General features: G+C 44.6%; 2 protein-coding genes across 2 annotated transcripts in view; both read right to left on the bottom strand.

The window, feature by feature from the left end:
• The window catches only part of LOC144806995 (uncharacterized), a 1,119,020-nt gene that overhangs the window by 558,798 nt on the left and 534,514 nt on the right, over positions 1–25,708 (bottom strand). The gene's annotated exons all lie outside the window — the stretch shown is intronic.
• LOC144806984 (uncharacterized) overlaps positions 9,815–25,708 on the bottom strand; it is a 40,603-nt gene continuing 24,709 nt past the window's right edge. Inside the window, exon 3 of the mRNA XM_078673043.1 lies at positions 9,815–18,666. Coding sequence (XP_078529169.1) covers positions 15,645–17,300 — 1,656 coding nt within the window. The 5' untranslated portion in view covers positions 17,301–18,666 and the 3' untranslated portion in view covers positions 9,815–15,644. The remainder of the gene's footprint in view (positions 18,667–25,708) is intronic.

Below are 25,708 nucleotides of genomic sequence, written 5' to 3'. Positions count from 1 at the left end.
GCAATTTTGGTAGAAGTGGTACAGGCGGAAAGGCGTACAGGAGGCCGTAACTCCACTTGTGACGAAAAGTGTTGCCGAGCGAGCGCCGCCTTGGAAAAATCAATACGCAGAACTGCTGACATTGCACATTCTCTTTGATGGCGAATAGATCTATCCGAGGCTCTCCCACTGCAGAAAGAGACCTTGCACCACCTTCGAGTGAAGACGCCATTCGTGATCCATCATGCACCGGCGGCAAAGTTTGTCCACGACCCGACCCTGCCCTATTTGCTGCAGTACCACATGGCAGTGGTGTTGTCCGTGAACACCTGCACCACTCTTCCTTTGGCAGAAGGAAGGGATGCTTTCAGTGCAAGATGAATCACCCGGAGCTCCAGAACGTTGATGTGGTGCCTGGACTCCGCCGGAGACCAGAGGCCTCTGATCTCCGCCTTTTCCATATGGCCAGCCCATCCCAGAGTGACGCATCCGTCACTACTGTGAACTCCGGTTGGGAAAGGGAGAGGGATCTGCCGTTGACCCAATCCTGGTTCGTGAACTACCACTGCAACTGACATGCAGGTCCCACTGCAGAGCACGGATATGCCATCTGGCATGATCCACCAGCAGGATGCAGGAGGCCATGAGGCCCAGCAGCCTCAGGGTCATTCTCACCGAAAACCGGGATGGATGCTGAAACATCAGTATCATAGCTCGAATATCCTGAACTTCCTGCTAGGTAGGATAGACCCAAAACTGCGCTGTGTCCAGAACCTCTCCGAGGAAAGGAGCTTATGGGAGGGAATCAGGTGCGACTTCAGCATGTTAACTGTGAACCCCAGCGAATGCAGGAAGTCCGTCGTACTCTGGAGGTGGGAGACGACAGTCTGGGCGAGCCCGCCTTCAACAGCCAGTCGTCGAGATAGGGGAAGACTGGAACCCCTAATCTGCGCAGATAAGCTGCGACCACCACCATCACTTTCGTGAACACCAGGGGGCGCTGGTAAGGCCAAAGGGGAGCGTGGTAAACTGAAAATGCGTGTGGCCTACCGTGAACCGTAGGTAATGCCGGTGGGCAGGGAAGACGGGGATGTGAAGTAAGCGTCCTGCAAGTCCAACGGTACCATCAAATCTCCAGGGTTGAGGGCAGACAGGGCCTGAGCCAAGGTTAACATCTTAAACGTCTCCTTCCCTGAGGTCTAAGATAGGACGCAGGCCTTTGTCCTTCTTGGGTACCAAGAAGTAGTGGGAGTAGCAACCACGACCTACTTCTGGCAGAGGGACACGTTCAATAGCTCCCTTGGCAAAGAGAACTGTAACTTCCTGGTAGAGAAGGGAAAAATGATCTTCCAACATGGGATGGAGTGTTGGTGGCATGAAGGGAGGGCTAGTCTGGAAGGGGAGGGAGTAGCCCTTTTGGACTAACTCTAAAACCCACCTGTCCGACGTGATGTTGAGCCAATGGGGGAGGTGATGGCCTCTGGTGGCCCTGAAAGGTCGGACTAGGAAGGTTTGGAGGCTGCTACAGGGGGGGCTTTGGTGGACTTGCCCATCCGCAGGCCCCCAGACCCATGACGCCAGGTCCCATGTCCCCGACCATGCAGAGGCTGGGTAGCTTGCACAACTCTGTGGCTCTGGGTGGAACGCGGTGGGGCACCCCTTCTGTAGCCACGTAAGGCAGACTGCATGGATTTTGAAGTTGTCGCGAGACCCAAGAATCTGGCTGTAGCCCTAGAGTTCTTGAAACAGTCGAGCGCCTGGTCACCAAACAGGCGACAGCCATCAAAGGGCATGTCCAAAAGGTTAGATTGGATAGCCCCAGAGAAGGCAGACGTTCTCAGCCAGGTGTAGCGCTTTAGGGCTACTGACGAGGAAACCGTTCTACCCAGTGAGTCGGCGGTAGCCTACACCGGATGGTGAACTTTGCCGCGTCTCGACCCTCAGCAACAGCGCGGTGAGCACAGCCTGGGCCTCCTCCATGCACTGCAGTAGCACCTGAGCAACCGTATACCACACTGTGTGTGTGTGTGTTTGTGTAGTGGACCAAGAGACATGCGGTGTTCACCAACTGCAGTCCTAAGCTGGTGGAAGAAAACATCTTCTTCATCTTCTTCCCAATATGGTCCAGCTTCTTGAATTCCCTATCCGGCAGAGCAGTAGGGAATGCACCTTTTGAAGATGAGGCTTTGACCACCAAGCTCTAAGGGGTAGGATGTTGGGAGAGGAATAATGGGTCAGCCAGGACCGTGTAGCGGCGTTGGGTAATCATCCTGTCCACTGAACCTGCTGGGCTTGGACCAAGTGCCCAGAAGGATGTCAGTGAGGGGCTCATTAAAAAGCAGCAGGGGATCCGAAGAGGCTGATGCCGGCTGAAGCACCTCAGTCAGAAGGCTAGTCCTCACAGCCACCATAGGAAGCTCGAGGCCCAAGGCCTCAGCTGCCCTACGCAACACCACCACGTAGGAGGCTCCCTCCCCATAGCCACCGTAGAGGGAAACAGCATACCAAGGTCTGGGGAGGTATCCAGACCACTGGCATCACCCAACTCCTCTTGCCAGTCCGGCTCCTCAAGATGGTGTGCTGGAGGGTCAATAGATCCCTCCCAGGCCTCCACAGACTGCTACTCAGGGCGGTAGGGAACACCACGGATGAACAGCGGTACAAAAGTCCGGCACCGTTTCCATGTCGGGGTGAGGTTGGGGTTGACGCCAGTTGGGGGCACAATCGGCGTCGGGGGCGTCGCCACTGGAATCGGCGCCGGGGAAGATACTGTGAGGCGACCGGCACCAATCAGGATCCAGGCCTGGATCCTTCGGGACCTTGCAGCGCCAGGGCCGGAGCCGCCGGCATCGAAGGCCTACAGCCCCTAGCCGGTTCTGTGGGGCCCGAAGGCACAACTGCGGATTCGGGCTGTCCAAAGATGCTGTGCAGTGCTTCGTTAAATTGACAAAGCTGGGCAGGGGACGCCCTGGGAAATGTAGGGAAGCGTGCTCCGAGGAAGAAGCCGGAGAGCGGCACCGCTTGGGGTCCTGCGTCGCGTTGGCCGATGGACAGAGAGAAGGCGAAGAGCGAAGATGCTTCTTTGCCTTCTTTTTGTGCATCAACTTACTTGAGGAGTGCGAAGACTTCGAAGAGGAATGGGGATGACTCCGTGACCGGTCTCGCGACCTTCCTCTCGTTGGGGACTTCAAGCTGCACGGTGCGGATTGCCAGGCCTTCAAATGCTTTCTGAGCACAACTTCGCATCGAGGTCGCGCTCCAGGCACCAAAGGCACACGAGATGCGGAGCGGTGACCGACATCAAATTGTGACAGGAGTCACAGGGCTTGAAGCCGGTCCGACGATGGGACATCCCTCGTGCTACCAGAAGTTGAAGACTCAAAAAAAGAGGTCCTGCACAGAATATATGTAACAGGGCCACGACTGGTCAAGATGGGAAAGACAGAGAGTGCAGAGTGTAAAAGAGGGTGTGGAGAACCAGGGACGTTCCTCCACATACTGTGGTACTGTCAATATATACAATCATACTGGAGACACATACATGACACCTTGCAGGAGGTATTGGGGGTAAACTTTCAGCCAGTGGCGCGAATGTGTATCCTCAACGTCTGGGAACCCACAGATTTAAATACCAACACGACGCAATGGGTAACCCTGGCATACATGATCGCAAAAAAAAATATTGCACAGCAGTGGGGGGCACTCCAGCTGCCCCAAATAAGGAATGGGAGGAAGATCTAGACTGGTGTATGTATAGGGAAAAGTCGGTCTATGTGGCCAGAGGATGCCTAGGAAATGGAGTAGGGTGTGGGCAGCGTGGAATCACCATAGAGGCGACATTTGCACCCCACGAAATCGACAGGTCGTTACCACACTCCAGAATCCCATTGATTTATTCAGCTACTTTATCCAGATTTTTGTTGCAATATCAATGTCAACAATGTAAAATGATGCTGTTGTTTGCCTGACTGTATTTGCTGTGATGTATGTCGAAATTGATTAATAAAAATAATAATTTTTTTTTTTTTTAAAAGAGGTCGACAAAAGTCGAAAAAGCGTTTAGTCAAAAACTGACTAAGAGGCACACTCTCTCCAGATCTGGGCTGGCTGGCGCGGAAAAAGAAAGAACGGACGTTAGCGTGCAATTGCAGCATCTAAGTAGACACCACAACGTCATCTCGGCGACTACGAAGCCGGACACGGAGTCAACCGACCCCACCTGCTGAAGCGCAGGAGTACTGCTAAGAAAATATTTCTCGGGATCCAGTCTGAAGCCTGGGGCAATTCTAAACTAACAAATCTACAACTAATAGTCTCTTTCAGATACAATTATCCTGGGACGTTTCGGGGTAAAGCCCCTCACCGGCCAGGCTTGCTTAAATCCAGTAGCAAAGTAAGCAAGGGACCCATGTCTGGGCGTACCCTGCCAACTTAGGGCAAACAAAGCAAACACAAGAAGACGATGGACGGACGGCTGAAACTTTTCAGACACACACCGCCAGTCACAGATCTGGGATGAATCCATCATCGTTCTTAAGCTCACTTCTCCACCCCAGTTAAGGCCCAGCCATATAAAAATCAGTCTTGACCCTATGCCTCATGGGATCAGTCCAGACCGAACTGCCAAGTCAGGTCTCAATTGGACTGGAAACAAGCATGCTGGGATTCAAGCTACTCTGTCCATCACCACCCCCTTTTTGATTCAAACTAGCCTGGCTGATAAGGGGTATTAATCCAAAACCGGTCCCAGGATGCTTGTTTCCGGTCCTTGGAAGAACTGGCTTGGCAGAGCGGTCTGGACTGTTCCCATGAGGCACAGGGTCACCAAGAGGTGGTACGGTCATATTCGTAATTGAGGCACACGAATATCGGCAGACAGAGGTATTCTATTCATGGATAAACTTTCCAGCAGCAAACGCTGTCACAAAAGAATTCCACTATTATAAAATAGAGGAACCTCCGGAAGTGTACACTCCTTTCGAGGAAGTGGAAATCCCATTAAAATACCAAGAGCACCTGCTCTGGTTTAAAGGCGCCCTAAAACATAATGATCACATCACCAGGCTCGGTCCACTAGGTAGACCAGGAGCAACATGGCCGGTTCTAGCCAGCTACACATCACGTCCTGACATTAATAGAATGTCAAGCGAAGCACTCTTAGTTAAAATAAAAGAATTAACACAGGCATATAGAGACTTAGTTCAATTGGCAAATGAGGATATATCTTTCCAACAGAAGTTGAAAGAAACAGATATAGCAGAACAACCATTTGAACTTGCCAGAATCATAGAAAAATCCTATGAAGAACTAGGAAGAGATAGTTTGGGTGGGAAACCAGTGAAATTATTCAAAATTAAGCAAGAAGCTAAAAAACAGGTCAGGGAGATCTTAGATCAACTTGAATACCAGGGGGTGATTGAAACATGCACCTCACAAATGAACAATCCTTTGTTTCCTGTCTCCAAGCCAGACGAATCATATCGTCTAGTTTTGGACTACAGACATCTAAACTCATGTTGCAAAACTTTTGCAGTACAAAACTCGCACAGTGCAGCATTAATGAATAACATCGTGCGCAAAAAATACAAAACAACATTAGACATCTCTAATGGATTCTTTTGTCAAAATATAGCACCTGAAAGCAGATATTTGACGGCTTTCTCAATAAATGCCTCGCAGTAAAAATTCTGTTGACTGCCACAGGGGTTCAAGAACAGCCCAGGATTATTCTCAGCAAGAGTAACAGAGTTACTACAAATGTATGATGATGAGGCATTATCTTATGTCAATGACATCTATCTAACAGATGATGACTTGGATACTCACTTGAAAAGAGTGAACACCATAATACTTGGGTTCGCAGCAGAGGGTTACAAATTCAACTTTAAGAAGTCACGAATTGCCCATCTAACTGTCCTGTTTTTAGGATATGAATTATCAAGTGAAGGCAAAAGCCTGGCAGACAATTTCTTAGAGAAATGCGCTGTAATCCAAGCACCAAGAACGCTGAAAAACTTACAATCAATCCTAGGTTTCCTGAATTTCGGAAGAACTTACATTCTAAATTATGCAGAGAGGGTTAACCCCTCTATGAACTAATAAGACCAGATTTTAAAACAATCAATTGGACTCAAAAACACACAGAAATTTTGAGATCATTGCAAACAGACATGTTAGCTAAAACAAAACTGCAAACACGCGATAACACACGCAACCTTGTGATTCGAGTCATCCCAGGAAGATGCGGATTCACATACCTAACCTCTAATGAGGGAGAAACGGTACCAATAGCATACAAATCACATTTGTACACAGAAGCTGAAAAAACATTCAGTATTAAGGAAAACATTGTACATGCGGTCCGAACAGCTGTAGCAAAAGAAAGAGACCAAGCCCAAGGCAGAAAAATTACTGTTATAACAGCAGAATCAGCCTTTGAGGCATTAACAAGCCCATGTAATCTAACTACCATGGCATTAAATCCAAAATGGATTCAATGGGAAAATTCTCTTACTACAGACAAAGTAAAATACTATTTTGGCCCGAACATGAAAAAATTAAAAAATCTAGAATATGAAAGAGAATATCCTCTGCCAATCGACATTCTGCCCATACAACAGTACGCCTGTGTAATATATACAGACGGACATGCACAACCCTCAGTTTGGGGAAAACAAGTCTATATAGCCACATGCGAGATTGTAAAAAACGTGTGGCGCGGAGGTAAATTGAGACCTCTGGTAACAAAATCACACTCTGTGGAAAACAATTCAGAACAACAAACTGAAATAATAGCGTTAAAAATGGCGCTAGATAATGCCGATCGCGAATTCCCGACACTAGTAGTGTGCGATTCGCATTACTGCGTCAAATCATACAATAACGGCTTGCAGAAATGGGTTGAAAACGGTTATAAAGATGACAAAGGTGCCACAATCAAGCAAAAATCGCTTTGGGAACAAGTAGTTCTTTTACAGAAAGAACTACCAAAGACTCACGTGATACACTCACTGAGTCATGAACGTGATGGCGTTCACGTTTTAGGGAATTCATTGGCTGAGGCAGCCACAGCAGAAGCAACTAAATCGGCTTCCGTAGCTACAAAAAAGCGTTCAGGAAAATACATAGACGGGGAAACAATGCAGGCAGTAAAAACGTCATCAAAAGGCGACTGTGCAGCGCTACCCGTCAACTATCCACTCAATTATACATACATAATCAATGCATCCGTTCCTTTTGCTCAAATCCCTTGAGTGGGGGATAGAGTGATTCCAAACACGAACAGGAGAGTCTTGTTAATAGCAGACGCACACATGGGGGAGGGTCTTAGACACCTTAAGATTAAGGAATCTCTGGAAGAATTACAATCAATATACTGGTGGCCAGGAATGAGCCTGCAACATACCAAATTCGCAATAAACTGCCCAGACTGCAACAGAGACCGCAGTGGCGAACGAGACAGTGTATTACCATGGCATTCCGCTTAAAATAGGATAAGGCTATCTACATGCAAAACCCAGTAGGAATAATGCGTCATATTAACATATAGAGACTAGTTTAACTAAAAATATAGACCCCAGCTCTCGGCTGACGTCTGAACTGTTATAAAAAGATTTGCGAGTCTATAGTGGCATATAGGCAATGGGCATGCTACATTCTGACCAGTGTCCTGCTTTTAGCTCTTGAGCTTATGGGGAGGCCATGGACTACGGAAACGCCCTCTACGCCGGAACCACAGCCAAGCTACAGAAAAGACTCCAGCGCATCCAGAACGCCTCCGCCCGACGCATCCTGGATGTCCCCCGACGCAGCCACATCTCCAGCCACCTGAGGAACCTGCACTGGCTCCCCGTCGACAAGAGGATCACGTTCCGGCTCCTCACCCACGCACACAAGTCTCTCCACGACCTGGGCCCCAAGTACCTCAACAACCGCCTGACCTTCTACACGCCCACTCGCCTGCTACGGTCCACCAGCCTCGCCCTTGCAGCCGTACCACGCATCCGAAGAGCCACCGCCGGAGGAAGATCCTTCTCTTACCTGGCTGCCAAGACTTGGAACTCCCTCCCCATCCACCTTCGGCTGACCCAGGACCATCTCGCCTTCAGGAAACAACTCAAGACCTGGCTGTTCGAGCAGTAGCATACCCCTCCCCCCAAGCGCCATGAGACCCTCCCGGGTGAGTAGTGCGCTATACAAATGGCATGATTGATTGATTGATTGAGCATGGGCATTGTATTGCGGGACTCTTATCACTTCCTTCCTGAGGGAAACGGGATGGTGTAAAGAAAAAACCGAGGCATAGAGCAATCTATAACGGCAAAGGTATTAGGTTCGGGACCTGGGTGGGTCAAACATTTAATAAGTGTCCAACGTAATCTTAATAATCTGCCAAGAAATTCTCTAAAAGGTCTCAGTCCGTACGAACTATTGTTCGGGACTAGAATGTGAATCCAGGACCTCGATAGTCAAACTTCAGTGGTAGAAGGAAAATGCTTTGATATCAAAGATCGTTTGGCTATTTTACAGGACTTAAATGAAAAAAGAAAAGACCTGAGCAACATAAAGTTGAAACAACAGCCAACAGCCACTGAAGAGAAACCACCTGTCCCAGCAAGGCCTGTCTGGATTCCAAAGATCGGGGATCTGGTCAGAGAGAAAATCGCGGTGAAGAAGGAATTTGGGCCTTTTTACAGAAAAGCAGTACCTGTCTTAGCTATCAACGGATCAAGATCAGTTGTACTACCGCCCCTTGCTGGTAAAAAGGAGAACCGAGTTGTATCCATCGACCTGGTTAAACCACAATCATGTGGCCAATAATAAGTAGTAGGCCAAGTGGACTCCCAAGAAGTAGCAGAACACCAAAGTTTGCTACAAATCAAGAGGTTCAAACTGAGAGACTAATAACATTTGATAAACCTACAGTGAATCAACAAGGACTATGCAAGAAAGCCATGGAACTTAAGCCTCTTGAAACCCAAATTGCAATAATGCATCAAGAAACACCAGTCTACAACGATTTAGCCACAGACTATGCTAATGAAACAAAGAAAATTACAAAAGCAAAAAGAAATCCAGAAGCAATTGAAACAATTGACAAAACTGCATCAGGCTACTTCATCAATTTCGATGACTTTTCTGAGGATCCGAGCGAACCTGAGGAACAGCCGACAACATCAAAGACTTTTAAAGTCAAAGCAAAAGAACTCTTTCATCAACTCAAAGCAACCTATCTGATTTCTCCATGGATTGAATTTTGGGTGGCGCAAGGTGTATTTGTCCTCATACTTTGGCTCATCATGGTACTATGCTTGGGACATTTCATTGAGGGAAAATATGTTACAATGGACACAGCAAGTCAGAATATCGACTTGGTCCTAAAACCACACAAGTCTTCACACATCGAGAAAAGAGAACTTTCTTCAGTAAACTTCACAGCCAATCCTATACCCGGTGGGGTAGCATGGGACAAAACAGACTATGACATATATGGCCCGGTCGAGCTCTTGAAGTATCCTCATCAATTTAAGGTTTCATTAAGTGACTTTGTAAAACCGAGCACATTCTCTGATGATTGGGACTTTGAAAGTATTAATGATATGATGTCAGACTTAGTTATGTCAGCAAAATTTACAGAACATGATTATTTACAGGGTTCATCTAATTATGACCAAATGTACTGTTACAACCACTATGCTAACCATTATTTGCATAAATCTGCTCAACCTAGAAATGTTTTTAATTATAATCAATGGGAACATTGTGCAACTCCACCAAAAGGCAGTTCAAAAACATTTTATGATAAATTCTCATACTTCTCAGAGTTTAACACAAGTGATGCAGAAACGTTTTATTTCAAACTGTTAAATAGGACAGGATTGAAAACAATGCTGACAAACACAAAATTAATCTATTCAGAAACATTTTTTGAAAAAATGAATACATTCGGTTTTGATTTTTGGAACAATAATATTGAAACGAAAACCATCTGGGGTACCAAAGATTGGCAGGTCCAAGGTATAGAATCATTATTTAGAGCCTGCATGATCCTAGAACAAATTATATTTTTGAATGACACAATTCAACAGACAACCTGTCTTGGCCTAGCCAAAATTAAAGACTTAAACAAACCGTCTATTCCAAAGCCAACACCTGACAGTAATAGCACTACAGAGGTTGGGATAGACGTATCCCATATTTTAAACCAAAACAGAACACATCCTGATTGGAAGAAATGGTTGATCTGGCCCACAGACACAAATAACTGTCAAGATAGATTCCTGAACAAAATACAGGGGTTCAAATTGACCAGGCCAGACCCAAGATACTCCCAGAGACAAGATCCAGGGATTATAACAACATACAGTATAGGAAAACTCTTCCTCGAATGGCTACAGACATCCACACTGGCAGAAATTAAGCAACACTTGATTTTACTTAAAGAAGGTGCTGACTTGCGTGATTTCATTATAGGACCACGCAAACAGCGTCAAAAACGTTTCATAGCGCCCTCTATATATGCAGCTTACAACGAAGCTTGGAAAGAAACTCAAATTGAGACAGCAGAGAAAATACGGGAAATTGACCGTATTAATTTGGATAAATCACTTTCTGTTGTGGACAATGGGTTAATGACTCTGTCTTCCAGAATATATTCACTGGACAGTATTGTATCATCTGCAATCGATATAATAGAGCAGGACTTACTGATGTTGCAACACGGTCAGTCTCAATTGCGTTCTATTGTACAACTTGGCTGGACGTTACATAATCTGCGTTCAGGCTACGTGCCTTGGTGTTTAATCAACACAACATCATTATTCACTATCTTTAACCTTACTGATACACAAATCAGCTTGGCACAAAAGGGAGCAGAATATACAATTCTGAGCATTGAAAAACTTGAGAGATTGCCATTGACAATGTCAGAACGACCTGTCATTGAATGGATAATACACGGAATCATAACTATTCCGATAACAACTTTCCAATTTCGATACTGCCAAAAGTATATACAGGCAGGCCAGTATGAAAGGTTGGATAAAAGATACATTAAGTCAACATGGAAATGACCTTACACACACTCATGTTATAGTGAAAAAGGACAGAATGTATTTCTTAGTGGTAATAATTGTGAAAAATCACTAAGTGGTATACTTCTGTGTCAGGGTATAAATTTACATGGGGCCTGTGAGGGGACTTCAAATAACCTTTCATGTCACCAGCTTGGCACACCTGCAACTCGAATAGAGCCATTCTTTAGACGGCTTTCTAACGGGAGCTTCATTCTAATTGTGGACCACCGATGTTGTGGCTTAGTGCCAGGAAAAGCTTATCTGGTAAGCGTGAGTTCCATGGTCACTTGCTGTATGCAAGTATTATATCCAAACGACACTCCAGACAGGGAGGGAAAAATTTGGCCCAGTTTGAAAATCTCTTCTATTCGAATTGATACTTTGAGCAGAATGAAGTCTGTGCTTCTACAGACGCCTGTGCCCTTGACGTCATCGAAAGAAACGTATGATCTCCAAGTTGCAAGGACAACGACAGAGATACATGCATTATTATCAACAAATTGCCCCCTACACTTCGCAGAAATGCTAAACGAAATCTTAAACATTTCTGATACGAATGGTATCGCAAGTGTATTTAAGCCAATTTTTTCGGGACTATTGACACCCTTCAAAGCAGTCCTGGGTATTTTTCCTAACTTTGTCCATTCGGTCTTTGGCGGCCTTCCACTCCTGTTGGGACTCGTAGCAGGCATTTTATTTTTGATATTCCTGCTTCGTTATGGCAAGCCATGTCACAGACAAGACTCCAGCAACAATGGAAGAAACGATCCTAGCTATACGCTATCGGGACCGCATAACTAAAGTCCTTGGATTAGCCCGGCTAAGAGATCTGAATATGACCTGGTTTCTTTCATTCAGACCCACCTGGCAGAATTGTATCTTACCTGTGTTAAGATGTATGCTGTGCGGCGAAGAATGCATGTTGGACGCCTGTCTTTCACTACAATCAGAAGTACCATTGGATACAGATACTTTGCTAAGTCCAGTATAGGCTCATGCATCGTGTTGTCCCCAGCGGTTACCTATCCTGATGACGGCATTCGTGGAAACTTCACCACTACGATTGAAGGGTAGTGAAGTACAAAATGAGAGCAGCATCAACCAGGTACGACCTTCTGTAAGCAATGCTGATCAAAATATCATTGAAAGCGATCATGCTAACGACTGCATGGTAGCGGCATTCTCCAACTTGGTCGAACTTTCACCTGAGGTGGTAAACTGCTTTTTTTGAAAGTCTGTCTGAAATGATGTTTTCCCCCGAACAAAAAGAATAACTTTAAGCAAACGAGCACACAGCGTTCCCTGAACTCTGAATTTGGCCTTCAGCTTTGGAAAACAAAGCTACTGAGACTATTTGGAACTAATTTTTCTTCTTCCCCTGAAAACGAAAACTTTTTTCCCGATTCCAAAATATTTACCTTTTTTTTTTGGCACTCATCTTCTGCTTAAAGTAGAACTATTCTTAGAGAACAGAGCTTCTATTTTTAGGAACTCTAGGGACAAAATATTACCTCAGCCTCTAGCATATTTACAAATAACTGTATTTATATGTGATGAAGTGGTCTCGCACTTTTTTTCTGTATTAAGAGCCATTTCATGTGTAATTTCGCAAAATCATTCCGTTGATATATGCATCCTATTTAATGAATGATTACTCTGCTTGAAATACTGTACCTATACTCATTTTTCGTGTATTTTGCATACACCATTTTCAAATGCAAAAAAATGTATTTTGGGGTGGTTCGGTATACACATGCACTATTAGATATGTTTACTATTGCTTAGATTAGTAATTATGGACATGAATGCGTGGAGTGGGTGTAGTGTGTTTATCTAGGTACCTGTATCGAGATTCCTATTCTTTGCCCTTGTCCGGTTATAAATCACTAATATCCCTACAACGGCACAGAAACCCGTTTCATAAATTAGTCATAGCGCATGCTGTCACATTAAGCAAGCACTATTCCTCCAGCCCCCTAGAAAGCACACCGAGTTCTTAAACAAATCCAAACCTCAAGCAACCTGGGAAATCCCCGCCTGCTATGTTTTGATTTCGTCCGAGAATCCCTGTAAAGCACTGTAAGAACGACCAGTTCTTAGTGACATCTTTATTGACGTCTTATGTCCATCCTTACGTCAAACCCAGCACCTCTCAGGTATAAATACACCAATGCTGCCTTAAGCAAAGACACGGTGGTGGTGAATCTGGAGCAGCGACTTCTTGCCCGAGAGCCCAGCTGATGCGAGAGCCCACGGACGCTGCCCCTCCCTTTTGATACGCTGAGAGAGACGCTATCTTTTCTCTTGCAGAGAAATCCAGCTTCCAGCATTTCCAGCTTGCCCTTGCGGGTGACTGGGATACTGAGTCCTGAGAAAGAGATACCAGCCCTCCTGCCTTCTATTACCCAGGTACTGAACTGACTAAACCCTTACAGAGAATTCTTGAGTCAGATCCTTGGCAAAACAAACTTAACTTAAACTGCTACTTACTTACTCCCTCCCACGTATTAGGCTTAGGTCAGGTACACCGGGGTAGGCGTATTTAGAAGCACCAGTTGAGTACGATTAGTCAATGTATATATGTATGTATATCTTTTATCCATTTTAAAGTATCATATGGCTAAGAAACCATATCCATGCTTTTACAGTATTATTTCATAATCCTGCTTTTACTATATGCATTCTACTTAACCCTAAGTATTGCAATTGTAGCGATTCATTTCTCTTGTATGAGAAAAGAGACTACTCAATAAATAACACCTTTTATTGAAAACGCCCGTCTCTTCTTTTTCTCTACAATCTGGTGAAACTAAGTACGCACGTATTGACTGAGTGAAATAGCTGTCTTTTGTTTTCACACGACTCTAGAGATCCACTCTTAATCAGGGAGAGCAAAGTTGTCATGTTCTATGGTTGTTAGAAACTAAATCCCTTCTTGTCTATCCAGGGAGGTTAAACTCCTCCTCGCCTATTCGAGAAAGTTTCTAGTGAACTCTGAGCTAGCTGGCACACAAAACTTAAGTCTAATATAGTCAGTAGAAGACCTAGTTAACCTCTGTCCTACGTCTACACTACTGAAGATATTATTCCAATGCGCAGAGCCTATTGGGAATATAGGAACTACACTACAGCATAGTTCCTAAAAAACTCCGCTGCATGGAGCGTAGCAAGGTTTTTTTCTACGCTCGCGCTCTTCATCGTCATGTGCCGGAACGGGGAAAATCCACCTCCTGATGAGATTTTTCCTTGCTCGCGCTCGCCAAGGTCTAGTTGGTGAGCAAAATCAACCTCCTGGCGCGATTTCTCAAAGCGGGTCATCGGATTTCTCAATGTGAGTGGTCGCGGCAGGTCACAACCACTCACGTTGAGAAACCTTCCTTCTCATTGACAAAGCTGCCGCTCGACTAGAAGCAGCTGCACCCTCTTGTACTGCACATGATGCCATTCGCGATTATTTTTACAGGGCGGGACAAACAACAGGAGATCAAAATCACCACAAACAGCATGACCCTTACGCACTACGCTGCTCGCGGAACTCCGCGTAGTCCGCCCGAGTTTTCTTGTCACTTAGCGGAGTTCTTCATTGAGGAACCCCACCTAGGCTTAATCTTATCATGAAAATATAGATATCAGTCATATGTTAAGAAACAAGGGTGAGTAGAAACCTTTTGGGTGGAGTAAAATTGAAAACATTAATATTGTGATTTTTTGGGCAATTAGTTGATATTTGCAAGCACTAACACTTCTCTGTGTAAAGTAAAGACCTTGAGAGTTTTGTAACTTTCAAATACTCAAATTGTGGATTCTGTTGCAATTAAAAAAGAATTCCAGGCCTGAAATTTCTTTGGAGGTTGCATGCGGGCAGCCTAAGTTATCCTGCAAGAATTTCTTGATGAATCCTATTGCAACTACAATATGTGCTCTCTCATGTAAAGTCAGGTTGTTAGAAGCTTTTCTGCAACTCAAGATACGCCTTACTTTTCACCTGGTGTGGATGCATTTCTCATGTTTAGCGAGATCTCCTTTCTGAGTAAAACGTTTCTGGCTTTCCCCTCCTGTATAAGGCTTTAATCCGGTGTGAATTCTCTCATGTGAAATGACATTGTATTCAAGACTAAACCTTATCTGACATTCAGAACACACAAAAGGCTTTTTCCCCCGTGTGAGTTCGCTCATGTCAAGTGAGAAGTAATTTGTAACAAAAACTTTGCTTGCATTTCGTGCACTCAAAAAGTTTTTCCCCAGAGTGGATCTCTCATGAAGCATAACTCGGTCTTTCAGATTCAAGCTTTTATGGCATAAGGATTTTCTCCAGTGTTGAGTTTCTCATGGTGAGATAGCGTTTTTCTCTGCAGCTTTTCTGGCATTCAGAGCACTCACAGAGGTTTTCATCAGTACAGAGTTGCTTTTGGTTAGTGAGGCTGTGCCTATCAAACAGGAATTTCTGGCATTCAGAGCATTGGTGATGTTTTTCCCCTGTGTGTGTCTGCTCATGTAGAGTGAGATTGCTTTTAAAATTGATGCTTTTCTGGCATTCGGAGCACTGAATTATTTTGATGGCGTGTTTTCTTATGGCGCTTGTAACCATTTCTACCTCTGAATCTTTTCTGACAATTTGAGCACTGATAATTTTTTTTCTCCAGTGTGGATTCTCACATGTTCAGTGAGATGAGATTTATGGCTGAAACATTTTTGGCATTCGGAGCACTGATAAGGTTTTTCCCCAGTGTGGATTCTTATATGCTTAGCGAGATTCCTTCTTTCACTGAAACATTTCTGGCATTCGGAGCACTGATAAGGTTTTTCCCCAGTGTGGATTCTTATATGCTGAGTGAGACTGCTTCTTTCACTGAAACATTTCTGGCATTCAGAGCACTGATAAGGTTTTTCCCCAGTGTGGATTCTTATATGCTTAGCGAGAGTCCTTCTTTCACTGAAACATTTCTGGCATTCAGAGCACTGATAAGGTTTTTCCCCAGTGTGGATTCTTATATGCTGAGTGAGACTGCTTCTTTCACTGAAACATTTCTGGCATTCAGAGCACTGATAAGGTTTTTCCCCAGTGTGGATTCTTATATGCTGAGTGAGACTGCTTTTTTCACGGAAACATTTATGGCATTCAGAGCACTGATAAGTTTTTTCCCCAGTGTGGAATCTTATATGCTGAGTGAGACTGTTTTTTTCACTGAAACATTTTTGGCATTCGGAGCACTGATAAGGTTTTTCCCCAGTGTGGGTTCTTATATGGTGAGTGAGATTGATTTTTTCACTGAAACATTTGTGGCATTCAGAGCACTGATAAGGTTTTTCCCCAGTGTGGGTTCTTATATGCTGAGTGAGATTGAATTTTTCACTGAAACATTTTTGGCATTCAATGCACTTATAAGGTTTTTCCCCAGTGTGGGTCCTTGTATGTTTAGTGAGGTTGCTTTTGACACAGAAATATTTCTGGCATTCAGAGCACTGGTAAGGTTTTTCCCCAGTGTGGAATCGCATATGTGCAGTTAGAAGTGATTTAACGTTGAAATCTTTTGGGCATTCAGAGCACTGATAAGGTTTTTCCCCAGTCTGGGTTCTCATATGATGAGTGAGACTGCTTTTGTCAATGAAACATTTCTGGCAATCCAAGCACTGATAAGGTTTCTCTCCAGTGTGGGTTCTTCTATGCCGAGTGAGACTGTTTCTGTCAATGTAACATTTCCGGCAATCCGTGCACTGATAAGGTTTTTCCCCAGTGTGGGTCCTTGTATGTATAGTAAGTCCTCTTTCGTCACTGAAACATTTCTGGCATTCAGAGCACTGATACGGTTTTTTCCCAGTATGGGTTCTTATATGATAAGTGAGACTGCTTTTGGCACTGAAACATTTCTGGCAATCCGAGCACTGATAAGGTTTCTCTCCAGTGTGGGATCTTCTATGCCGAGTGAGACTGTTTTTGTCAATGTAACATTTCCGGCAATCCGTGCACTGATAAGGTTTTTCCCCAGTGTGGATCCTTGTATGTATAGTAAGTCCTCTTTTGTCACTGAAATATTTCTGGCATTCAGAGCACTGGTAAGGTTTTTCCCCAGAGTGGGTTAATGCATGTCGATATAGACTCGGTTTGATACTAAACCTTTTCTGGCATTCAGAGCACTGATAAGGTTTTTCCCCATTGTGGATTCTCATATGCTTAGTGAGATAAGATTTCTGGCTGAAACTTTTTTGGCACACTGAGCACTGAGAGAGGTTTTTTCCAGTGTGCATTATCTCAAATTCAGTGAGATGAGATTTATGGCTGAACCTTTTTTGGCACAGGTAACTGTTTTCTGCAACTTGGATTATTTTGCTTTGATTGAGGTGGGTTTGAACACTGAATTTGTTCTCACAGCCCGTGTTTTTATAAGGTGTATTCCTAGAGTTACATTTAGTTTTCTCTTGCTTATATGCCACGGTAAGAGTGAACCTGATTTTAGAGTTGGGCTTGTTTAGATAATGTTCAGTATTTATCTCTAAAAGAAATTGTGTGTAATCTTCTTAACACTTGAATTGAACAAAATATGTCTAGAAGCAGCCCTGTAACATCTGTCGAAATGTTTTTAGCAGATAATAGTCTTTTGGTTATAGCCTCTCCGGCAGCAACTTATTTTGTGACTGAAGTTCTTCTCAAATCTATTTGTATAGGTTCTTAGTAATGCAGTGATAAGGTGTTAGTCTGATATTTAATCATTAAACTGATAAGTACCTTTTTGCACTGATGTAATGGCAGTAACTGAGGGTGTTAGAACGTGCACAGTACTATTGTGGATCACGAGTCTCAGAACATCAGTTCCTTTTACCCTTTCTATGTTTGGTGCAAGGTTAAGGTTTGTCGTTCTAAAAACGAGGATTTATTTACATTAGCTATAGCACAACGGTGCTCATTTAATCAGTTTTTACATATCACTCCTGCAGGACAGATACAGTTGAGGCGATTTACATAGAATTACAGAACAGTACACCATAAAAAGGAAACATTCTGAGATGGTCATGAACACAATAAAGTGGTGAATTTTAAGGTTTTCGCCAGAGTGAGCAGAGTGGGTTGAGGTGTTCTATCCCGAGGCAGATAGTCTCAAACTTGTGTAACTGGTTAAAAACGGTTGTTGAACAAAGGTGATTTTCCAATCTTTTGGTTGTTAACGTGTCAGCTTCGGAGTCTTCTTTCAGTGTCTTTTCTTTGATGGTTTGCAGGAGAAACCTTTTGGTATATCTTTCTTTTATGCAGTGTGTGCTTCCTCTCTGGAATTACATGATGCTTCAGATCATTTGTGCTATAGATGAACGTTATTCTGTCATGCTGCGGCAATTTGTCTTTCTGATAATACTTCAGATGAGGATGTTGTGATTGGTCTTTCTGGCATTATTTCTGATGCTGTGTGGAGAGATATGACTTTGCTCTGGGTTAATGAAATGCAAAATTAGAGACTTCACTTACAGGTATAGTACTTTCCTCGCCACACCTAGATTTTGGAATTTGTTTAAACTTAGAATGCTGGATGTCCTTATGTTTTTCAAAATAATCCTTCTTATGGCACTAACATTCAGTTGGCTGGTGCTAAATCTTTCTTTCTTCGTCCGTAAGTTCAATCACCTATAGTATTAAAATTAAATAGTTAATACATGTAAATTTACCCAAAAATAATTTACAAGCCACATCAATGCAGAATTGCAGAATTTTGAAAGTGTTGAGCTGTTCTTCAGACAGAGCAGAGTGTAGAATGGTAGCCTGAGAGTACTTGGATGTAGGAGTGAGGAATTGTAGAATGTCCAACATTTTATGAAGCTCACAAAGGATACATGCACCCTATGGACTTGTAACATAGAATCCCAAAGGCAGACATTAAAGTCATATGCACTGGCACCAAACAGATATTTAAAAAATAATACTATTAATTAATGTTTAATGTAGATTTCTAGGATGGGAATTTCCCCTCCACGGACAACAGGCGTTTCGCCCTGCCCTGAGTTACCACCTACTTGTACCTGGTGTCCTGACTTTTGAGCTCTGGCCCCTGCCGCACACAAATCTATTGTGTATTGCGAGGACTATGCCTAGACCTATCCCTCGACTATGGTCCAGAGTATGAATCAAGGGCAATGAAATTAAGGCGTACTTTCAAGTGTTCATTTTATTCTACCTGATTATCAGTTGTTAGGCTTTTCTACAACCGGATTTACCGGGTGCAGAAAAACAGGACACCATTTTTTCCCAGACAGAAAAATTAGACTGAAAAGACACACAAGACTCTGGGTGCAGGAGAAGCAGCCAAGACTTATGCTGTTTTTTTTACTAACTGGGGGAACACACAACTCCCCAGTCCATGGCGTCAAACTTGTAACTGCACGTTACTGGGATAAATCTACCACAAAACAATTCCATGAGATGTTTCTGCCACCCCAGTACTGTGCAACCCCGAACAAGGGACTAAGAGATCTTGGACCGCCCCTTCGACCTGGAGGGTCACACCAAGTGTGCCCTCATTTAAGGCAGAGGACGGTCATGGATTTAACAGCTACAGCGGTGATGGCAATGCAACCTGTTGTAAGGATCAATAGCCTGATGAGATCTTTGCATCATGTTCAGTGAAGTGGCTTTCTACTGACACACCCATGTAATGCTCCATTTATATACCTGTGCCCAGACTTTGCGCTAACATCAAGTGCGTGTTTAGGGTGTCGGTGTGCGTAGCATAAATGCAATGTGAGAGTGCGACAGAGTAAACTGCATCTCCTGTCTGCCAGTTGTGAATACAAGTTGGACCATCTATCCCTCTTTTATACCCCAGTTCAAAGTCCTCTGTTACCAAGGAATAATGTGCTCTACAAAGTACTCAGGTGCCTGCTGTGCTACCAGGGATGGTGTCAGCCTGACAGTCTATCTAAGTTGAAGGGACATAACCTGCAGGCTGACTTACTTAATGGAGAGCCTAAAAGTCTGCCTAGAAGCCTGCCTGTCTGGTAAGAAAGGGAAGGGAGTTTGACTGTCCAGCAGGAGGACAAGGCCGGAAAGCCATCCAGCAGGACCAGCTAGTCTGAGGGATGCCCCCCGCCCCAAGACTCTCCCAACAGTTCAAGGCAGAAAATAAAACTCTACAACAACATGATTGTTGAGGCCCAGTAGGACGATTATGTGCTGCCAACTGTCCCGTTCAAGGTTGCATTTTCCAAATTCCTAACACAACAGAGTCTGACTCTACTGACTTCCTGGAGAGCCTGTGTAGGGCTTTTAGCTGCTGAATTGCTGACTACTCTGTGTCAGAGGCCCATGAGGGACTACAACTACTCCAGTGTCGAACACCCTGTCTGAGCTTACGCCTGTGGTCCAGCCGGCCACAATGTGGGCTCAATTGCTGATGGTCGGGCCTCCAGAGGGGGCTGCACTTACAGACAGGCCAGGTGTGACTGCTACCTTGGGACTGCTGATCTTCAGGCAACTGCAAGAAAAAGACAGAGTGGGTGCCCTACTGAATGCAGCACTATATCCAGGACAAAAGTGCTCCACAAAAGCCTGCTGGTGGGCCATTGCTCTCTCGAGTCTTCGGGCGTGTCATTCAAGTTTCCGGAAACAGGAAAGAGACCCAGACAAGACTGACTCATCCTGTGAAAGAGTAAGACATTTACGACAGAGCATACACGCATTGGGGCGTCTGGAGTGACAGAACTGACCCTATACTATATTCATGATACTCCTAAATGCCCCTAGAGGGGAAGAGGGGATCAGAACCGGATGCACCTGTCTGCAGCACATGGTAGTCTGGCATGCCTGCACTATATTTTCACCCAGACTGTCCACAAAGATGATTTTACAGCTGCTACGCACATAGCAGGGGAAATCTCAGACCATTCGCTGGTGGAGGTGCAACTTGTTGGTCCGGTTGTGGACTTCATGCTACCCCCAAGGGTTGATCCGTGATATTTAAAAGACAAGACGTTAAAAGCTTGTATGAGCAGACTTCGATTTTAGGGAGAACGGGCGGCCTGTTGAATCATCTTGCGTGCTATAGGATGAATTCAATCCAGGACACTGACAACAAGGGGGCGGAAGTACTGGGAGAGACTTCCTGAAAGACCTGACCCTGACAATGCTAACGAAGGAGGACCGAGACGCACTAGACCAAGACCTGACAGAAGACTAAATAAATAAGACGATAGGAACCTTGCAAACAGGGTACGCCACGGGGCCTAATGATCTCCCCATAGATTTATATAAAAGCATGAAGGATAAAATCAGGGAGTGCCTCCATAGGAGGTTTCAGACTGCCTGAAAATAAGGGTGTCTCCCAGAGGACCAAAGAATGTCTGAGGTGGTGGTCATCCCAAAAAAGGACAAAGCAGCAATTCAATCAATCAATCAATCAATTGAGTGTGGGTCTTATAGACCTCTCTCCCCGCTTCATTTTGAGACTAAGGTCCTTGCGTACGCCCTGGAGATAGGCCTGCAGACAGTAATTGCAACAGTGGTTCATCCTGATCAATCGGGATTCATGCCACACCAGGAAACGCGCTTATATCTTCGACACCTTAATGGCATACCACATCCAACAGGGGATTCCTTTGCTGAACCAGTGGCGCTGCTGTCAAGCTCTTGTATGTGGACCCTCTAGTGCGCATGCACGTCAATAAAACATCCTCCCGAGTTTTTGCCGTCCGACAGGGATGTTCCTTGTCTCCTATGTTCTTCTCACGTGCGTAGGTTCGCCAGGACCTCTCATATGGGGTATTCCAGTTGATCAGGAGTGGGATGAGAGAATCTCCCTCTACGCTGACGTTTTGCTGTAGGACACGTAATCAGCCTTCTCGAGTGAACGAATCCTACACATTTTTCACATATTTAGAGATTATTCAGGATATATGATCAACTGGAAGAAGTCGTTAATATTCCTGCTGGAGTCAGGGACCCTGCGGCTGCACTCTAGGTGCACAGTTCGGGAGGCACTACATGGCTTTAAATATTTGGGCGTGTTTATTACAAGAGAGTCACAGGCAGAAATATACTTCCGAAATTAGACCAACTTTGCTGGGACACCCCACACTTGCGGGCGCTCCCGCTTTCCTTACTTGACCGGGTGGTCCTATTTAAAGTGATGACCCTCCAGGGTGTCCTGTACATCGTGAAAAAAACGTCCTTCAAGATCCCACCAAACATTTTCTTTCAAAGGGTAGACCGAGAACTTTGGCTCCTGTTGTGGGATGGTGGCACTTTGCGCTGAGTAAGGTGCAGAGGGGAATTTATTACGGTGGACTGGCGTCGGGAGCATTCACCAGTATTACTGGGCCACGCAGCTGATGGCTGTCAACAACTGGGTGTTTGTGGACCGTGAGGATGCTACTAACTGGGTAGATAGATTGACCATGGGCAAAAGAGGTTACCCCACCCTGGTGCTGTATCGAAGAAAGTATGAGTGCACCCTACCTACTCATACCTAAACAGTGGTAAGGGTGTGGAGAGAGGCTACCAAGTGTTTAGGCTGAGAAGGTAAGCTGACTGAAATTATTCCACTGTATGGTGGTGATCTCTTAAGTGCAGTGGGAGGATTGCAGGGCTTCACAAAATGGGGATTAATTAGCTTAGAGCGGCCGGGCGATGTGTGGAGGGGACAGGTGCTTGTGCCCTTCACAATCCTACAACAAAAGTATAAATTAGGTGACTAAAAACGGTTCTGACATTTGCAGGTGGGTCACGCTCTGCAAGGTCACATCTGGGAAGAGGAGAAGTTGCCTGATGCATCCCCAATGGAGGACCAGCTGCTAACTAATCCCCTGACCGAAAAAGTACTCTCAACCATCTATAGGAAGTTGATCTAAAATTCTCTGGATCCCTTGGGGATGTTTCAGGCGGCCATTCACCAACTTTTGTTATTTTCAAGAACAAGCTTCCAAAGCTGGAGTTTGTTTTTAAAAAGCAATAACTAATCACCCTCACACCCCTGGAACAGTCTCCCTGATTAATTTACTCCCAGGAAGTGGGATTCATTTAAAAACAAATTCTCATCACGACTGCCAGGTATTCCCTGGTGGTCCTGAATAAGAGAAAAATACATCCGACTGCCTGATCTAGAGAGGAAGGGCAGTCCGATGTATTTACAGGCAGACCATCCGTTTGTTGGACAGGATACTCCAACACGCTTGTGAAGGAGTACCCTGCTCACCAAACTCTAAATCAAGACCTTTATCTTGTCTGTGCTATGCATGTATCTCTAGGTCTGCTTCATTATGTCCATCAGTCTTTGTATTATCTACCTGTTATTGAGGCGTGTGTGTTTAGCACAGGTTTAATCTTACGATCTGTGTGTGGGTTTATTTGAACCCTGCGGTTTAATCTGCACGTGTTGTTTATGCGGTGTTATGTCGTGTTGTCACACCCTTGTAATTATAAAAATTATGTTACAGACGACCACGTGTCTCTTACCTGTGACTTCTGAGGAAGTAATGGTGCACAGTTAACAGCAGCAACATTGCAAAGTGTCAAGAGCCTGATTTAGAGTTCGCTGGCCGGGTTACTGGCCGGGTTACTCAGACACAAACGTGACGGATATCCTAGCACCACTGAATATAATATAGGGGAGCCTCATTTCTTTCTTTCGTATTTTCTATGTCCCTTGTTTTTATTATCTTTATTTTACTCTTTTTTTTCTCTCTTATTTATTTTTCTGTTTCTCTCTATTCATGGCTTATCTTTCATTCATTTCTTAATTTAAGAAGGCTTAGCTTCCTAAAGCATTTTATTCATTCATTTGCATTTCTTCTTTCCTGTCATGGGGATGACTGCACAGATATCCTTACAAGTAGGATCTTTTGAATTCTGCATGAACCTATTTACTAAGGGTCCTAGTTGAAGGTGTAATTTAGAAGTTAAATATATGTTTCTGATGTGCGATAGGGTGGGTTTGTGTGAGAATGTGTGTGAGAGAGAGAGAGACAGAGAGAGAGTGTGTGTGTCTGTGTCTGTCTGTCTATGTCTGAGTGTGTGTGAGTACTTGAGCGGGGGGAGCTGGCTCTCACTAAGTCTATACCAAAAAGAGGTATAGTGTGCAGAGAGTCCAGTGGATCCCCAGAGATTTTACAGAGGCTAAAGTAGATAATACTAATGCTCTTTTGTGGTAGTGTGGGGGAGCAGTTAAACGTATACGAGGGTAGTTTTAAGCATTTGTTGTACACACAGTGGCAATAAATGACACACAATCAATGAATAAATCTGAGACCAATTTATACAAGCATTTACAATGCAATAGGTTTCGCATTGAAGTGAGTTTGAGCTATTGACATTGCAAATAACAATGGCTTTTTTTTTTTTTTAAACATAAATAAAAGGCATTGCTATTTACAATGTCAATAGCTCAGACTTGTGTCAATGCGAGATCTATCGCATTCCAAAAGCTTGTTTTCATTGGAGTCTAAATGAGCATCTTAATCTGTAGCTGCACAATTATTCTGACCTAATTTCAATTACTCCTGAGCATTTCAGGCTTTTTGTTTCTTTGTCCCCTCACACTTTTACTCGTGCTGCATTTTCACACCTGACAACTGCATTTAGCTTTGTAACTAGTTCCAAGGAAGGAGTAACAGCGAGCATGTCCGAACGGCAACATAAGAAGAGGGACAGTAACGTCAAAGAGGGAGGCTGAGACGAGGGGCGAGAACAAAGGAGAGGACCCGCTTCCCTCTGGAGGTTTGAGGTTCAGCAGAAGAGAGGACAAGGGAAGGAACACTAGAGGGTGTGCTGTGATCCAAGGGAGAGGTTGAGACCAGGTAATAGTGGATCGAGCAGATTGCAGAGAGAAACGAGTATGTCGATGGGTCGGGCTACTATACTTTCGATCCCTATATCTGGCACAGAACGGACTGGGCGCCAACGGGCAGAGCAGTACAAACACAGTTAAACAAACAAAACAATAGCCAGTAGTAGTGTTCTTGAAAACCAGATGTTAAATCCCAAACTTGCAAAGTTAAATGTGAAACTACAAGACCCAGAATGAAATATGCTGCTGCCCAAAAGAACAGGACTGGCATTAGGGGCCACCCAATGCATTTACCCACTTGGCAGCTAATATCAGTTTGTGAGGTGGGATAATGACGGTAATGTCCATCTGCATTTGATCGGTGATACAAATGTAGTAGCATGCAGGACCCTTTATAATAGCAGAAAGCGTCCTCCCTTTCGGCGTGTGATGTCACAGTCTGAGCCCACACCCCACCTTATTATGTTGTGCACGCCCAACCTCTGCTTGTCGCCAGATGCTCGAAGTGAAGATGAGGAGACACAACTGTTTGTTGACATTTTATTAGGGAAGAACTACATAGAACTCAGCCCCAAAACCTGCTCTCGCAGTCAGACCAGCAGCAGGATGAAACGAACTATCCTAATGGGCTGAGCAAGGGTGCCCAGCTTAGAGGTTCCCGCCAGCTTACCGGCCCCGGCATCCTGCGCCAGCAGCCCCGGTCGTGTAACTACAATTTTTAAACATGTATAAACATTGCCAATTTAATAAAATAATTATTAGGCATCTGCCTGCAGGAGTATGCACTACACTCCTGGCAAAGACTGTGGCATGCAATCGGCGGCAGGTGAGAGGCGAGGGTGTCACCGCGCCGACTGGGGGCGCGTGAGTCACCGTCTACTGCTGATGCGTCCC

This window comes from Lissotriton helveticus, chromosome 1_2, assembly GCF_964261635.1.
Source record: "Lissotriton helveticus chromosome 1_2, aLisHel1.1, whole genome shotgun sequence".
NCBI lineage: Eukaryota > Metazoa > Chordata > Amphibia > Caudata > Salamandridae > Lissotriton > Lissotriton helveticus.
This window is presented reverse-complemented; position numbering and strand designations above follow the sequence as displayed.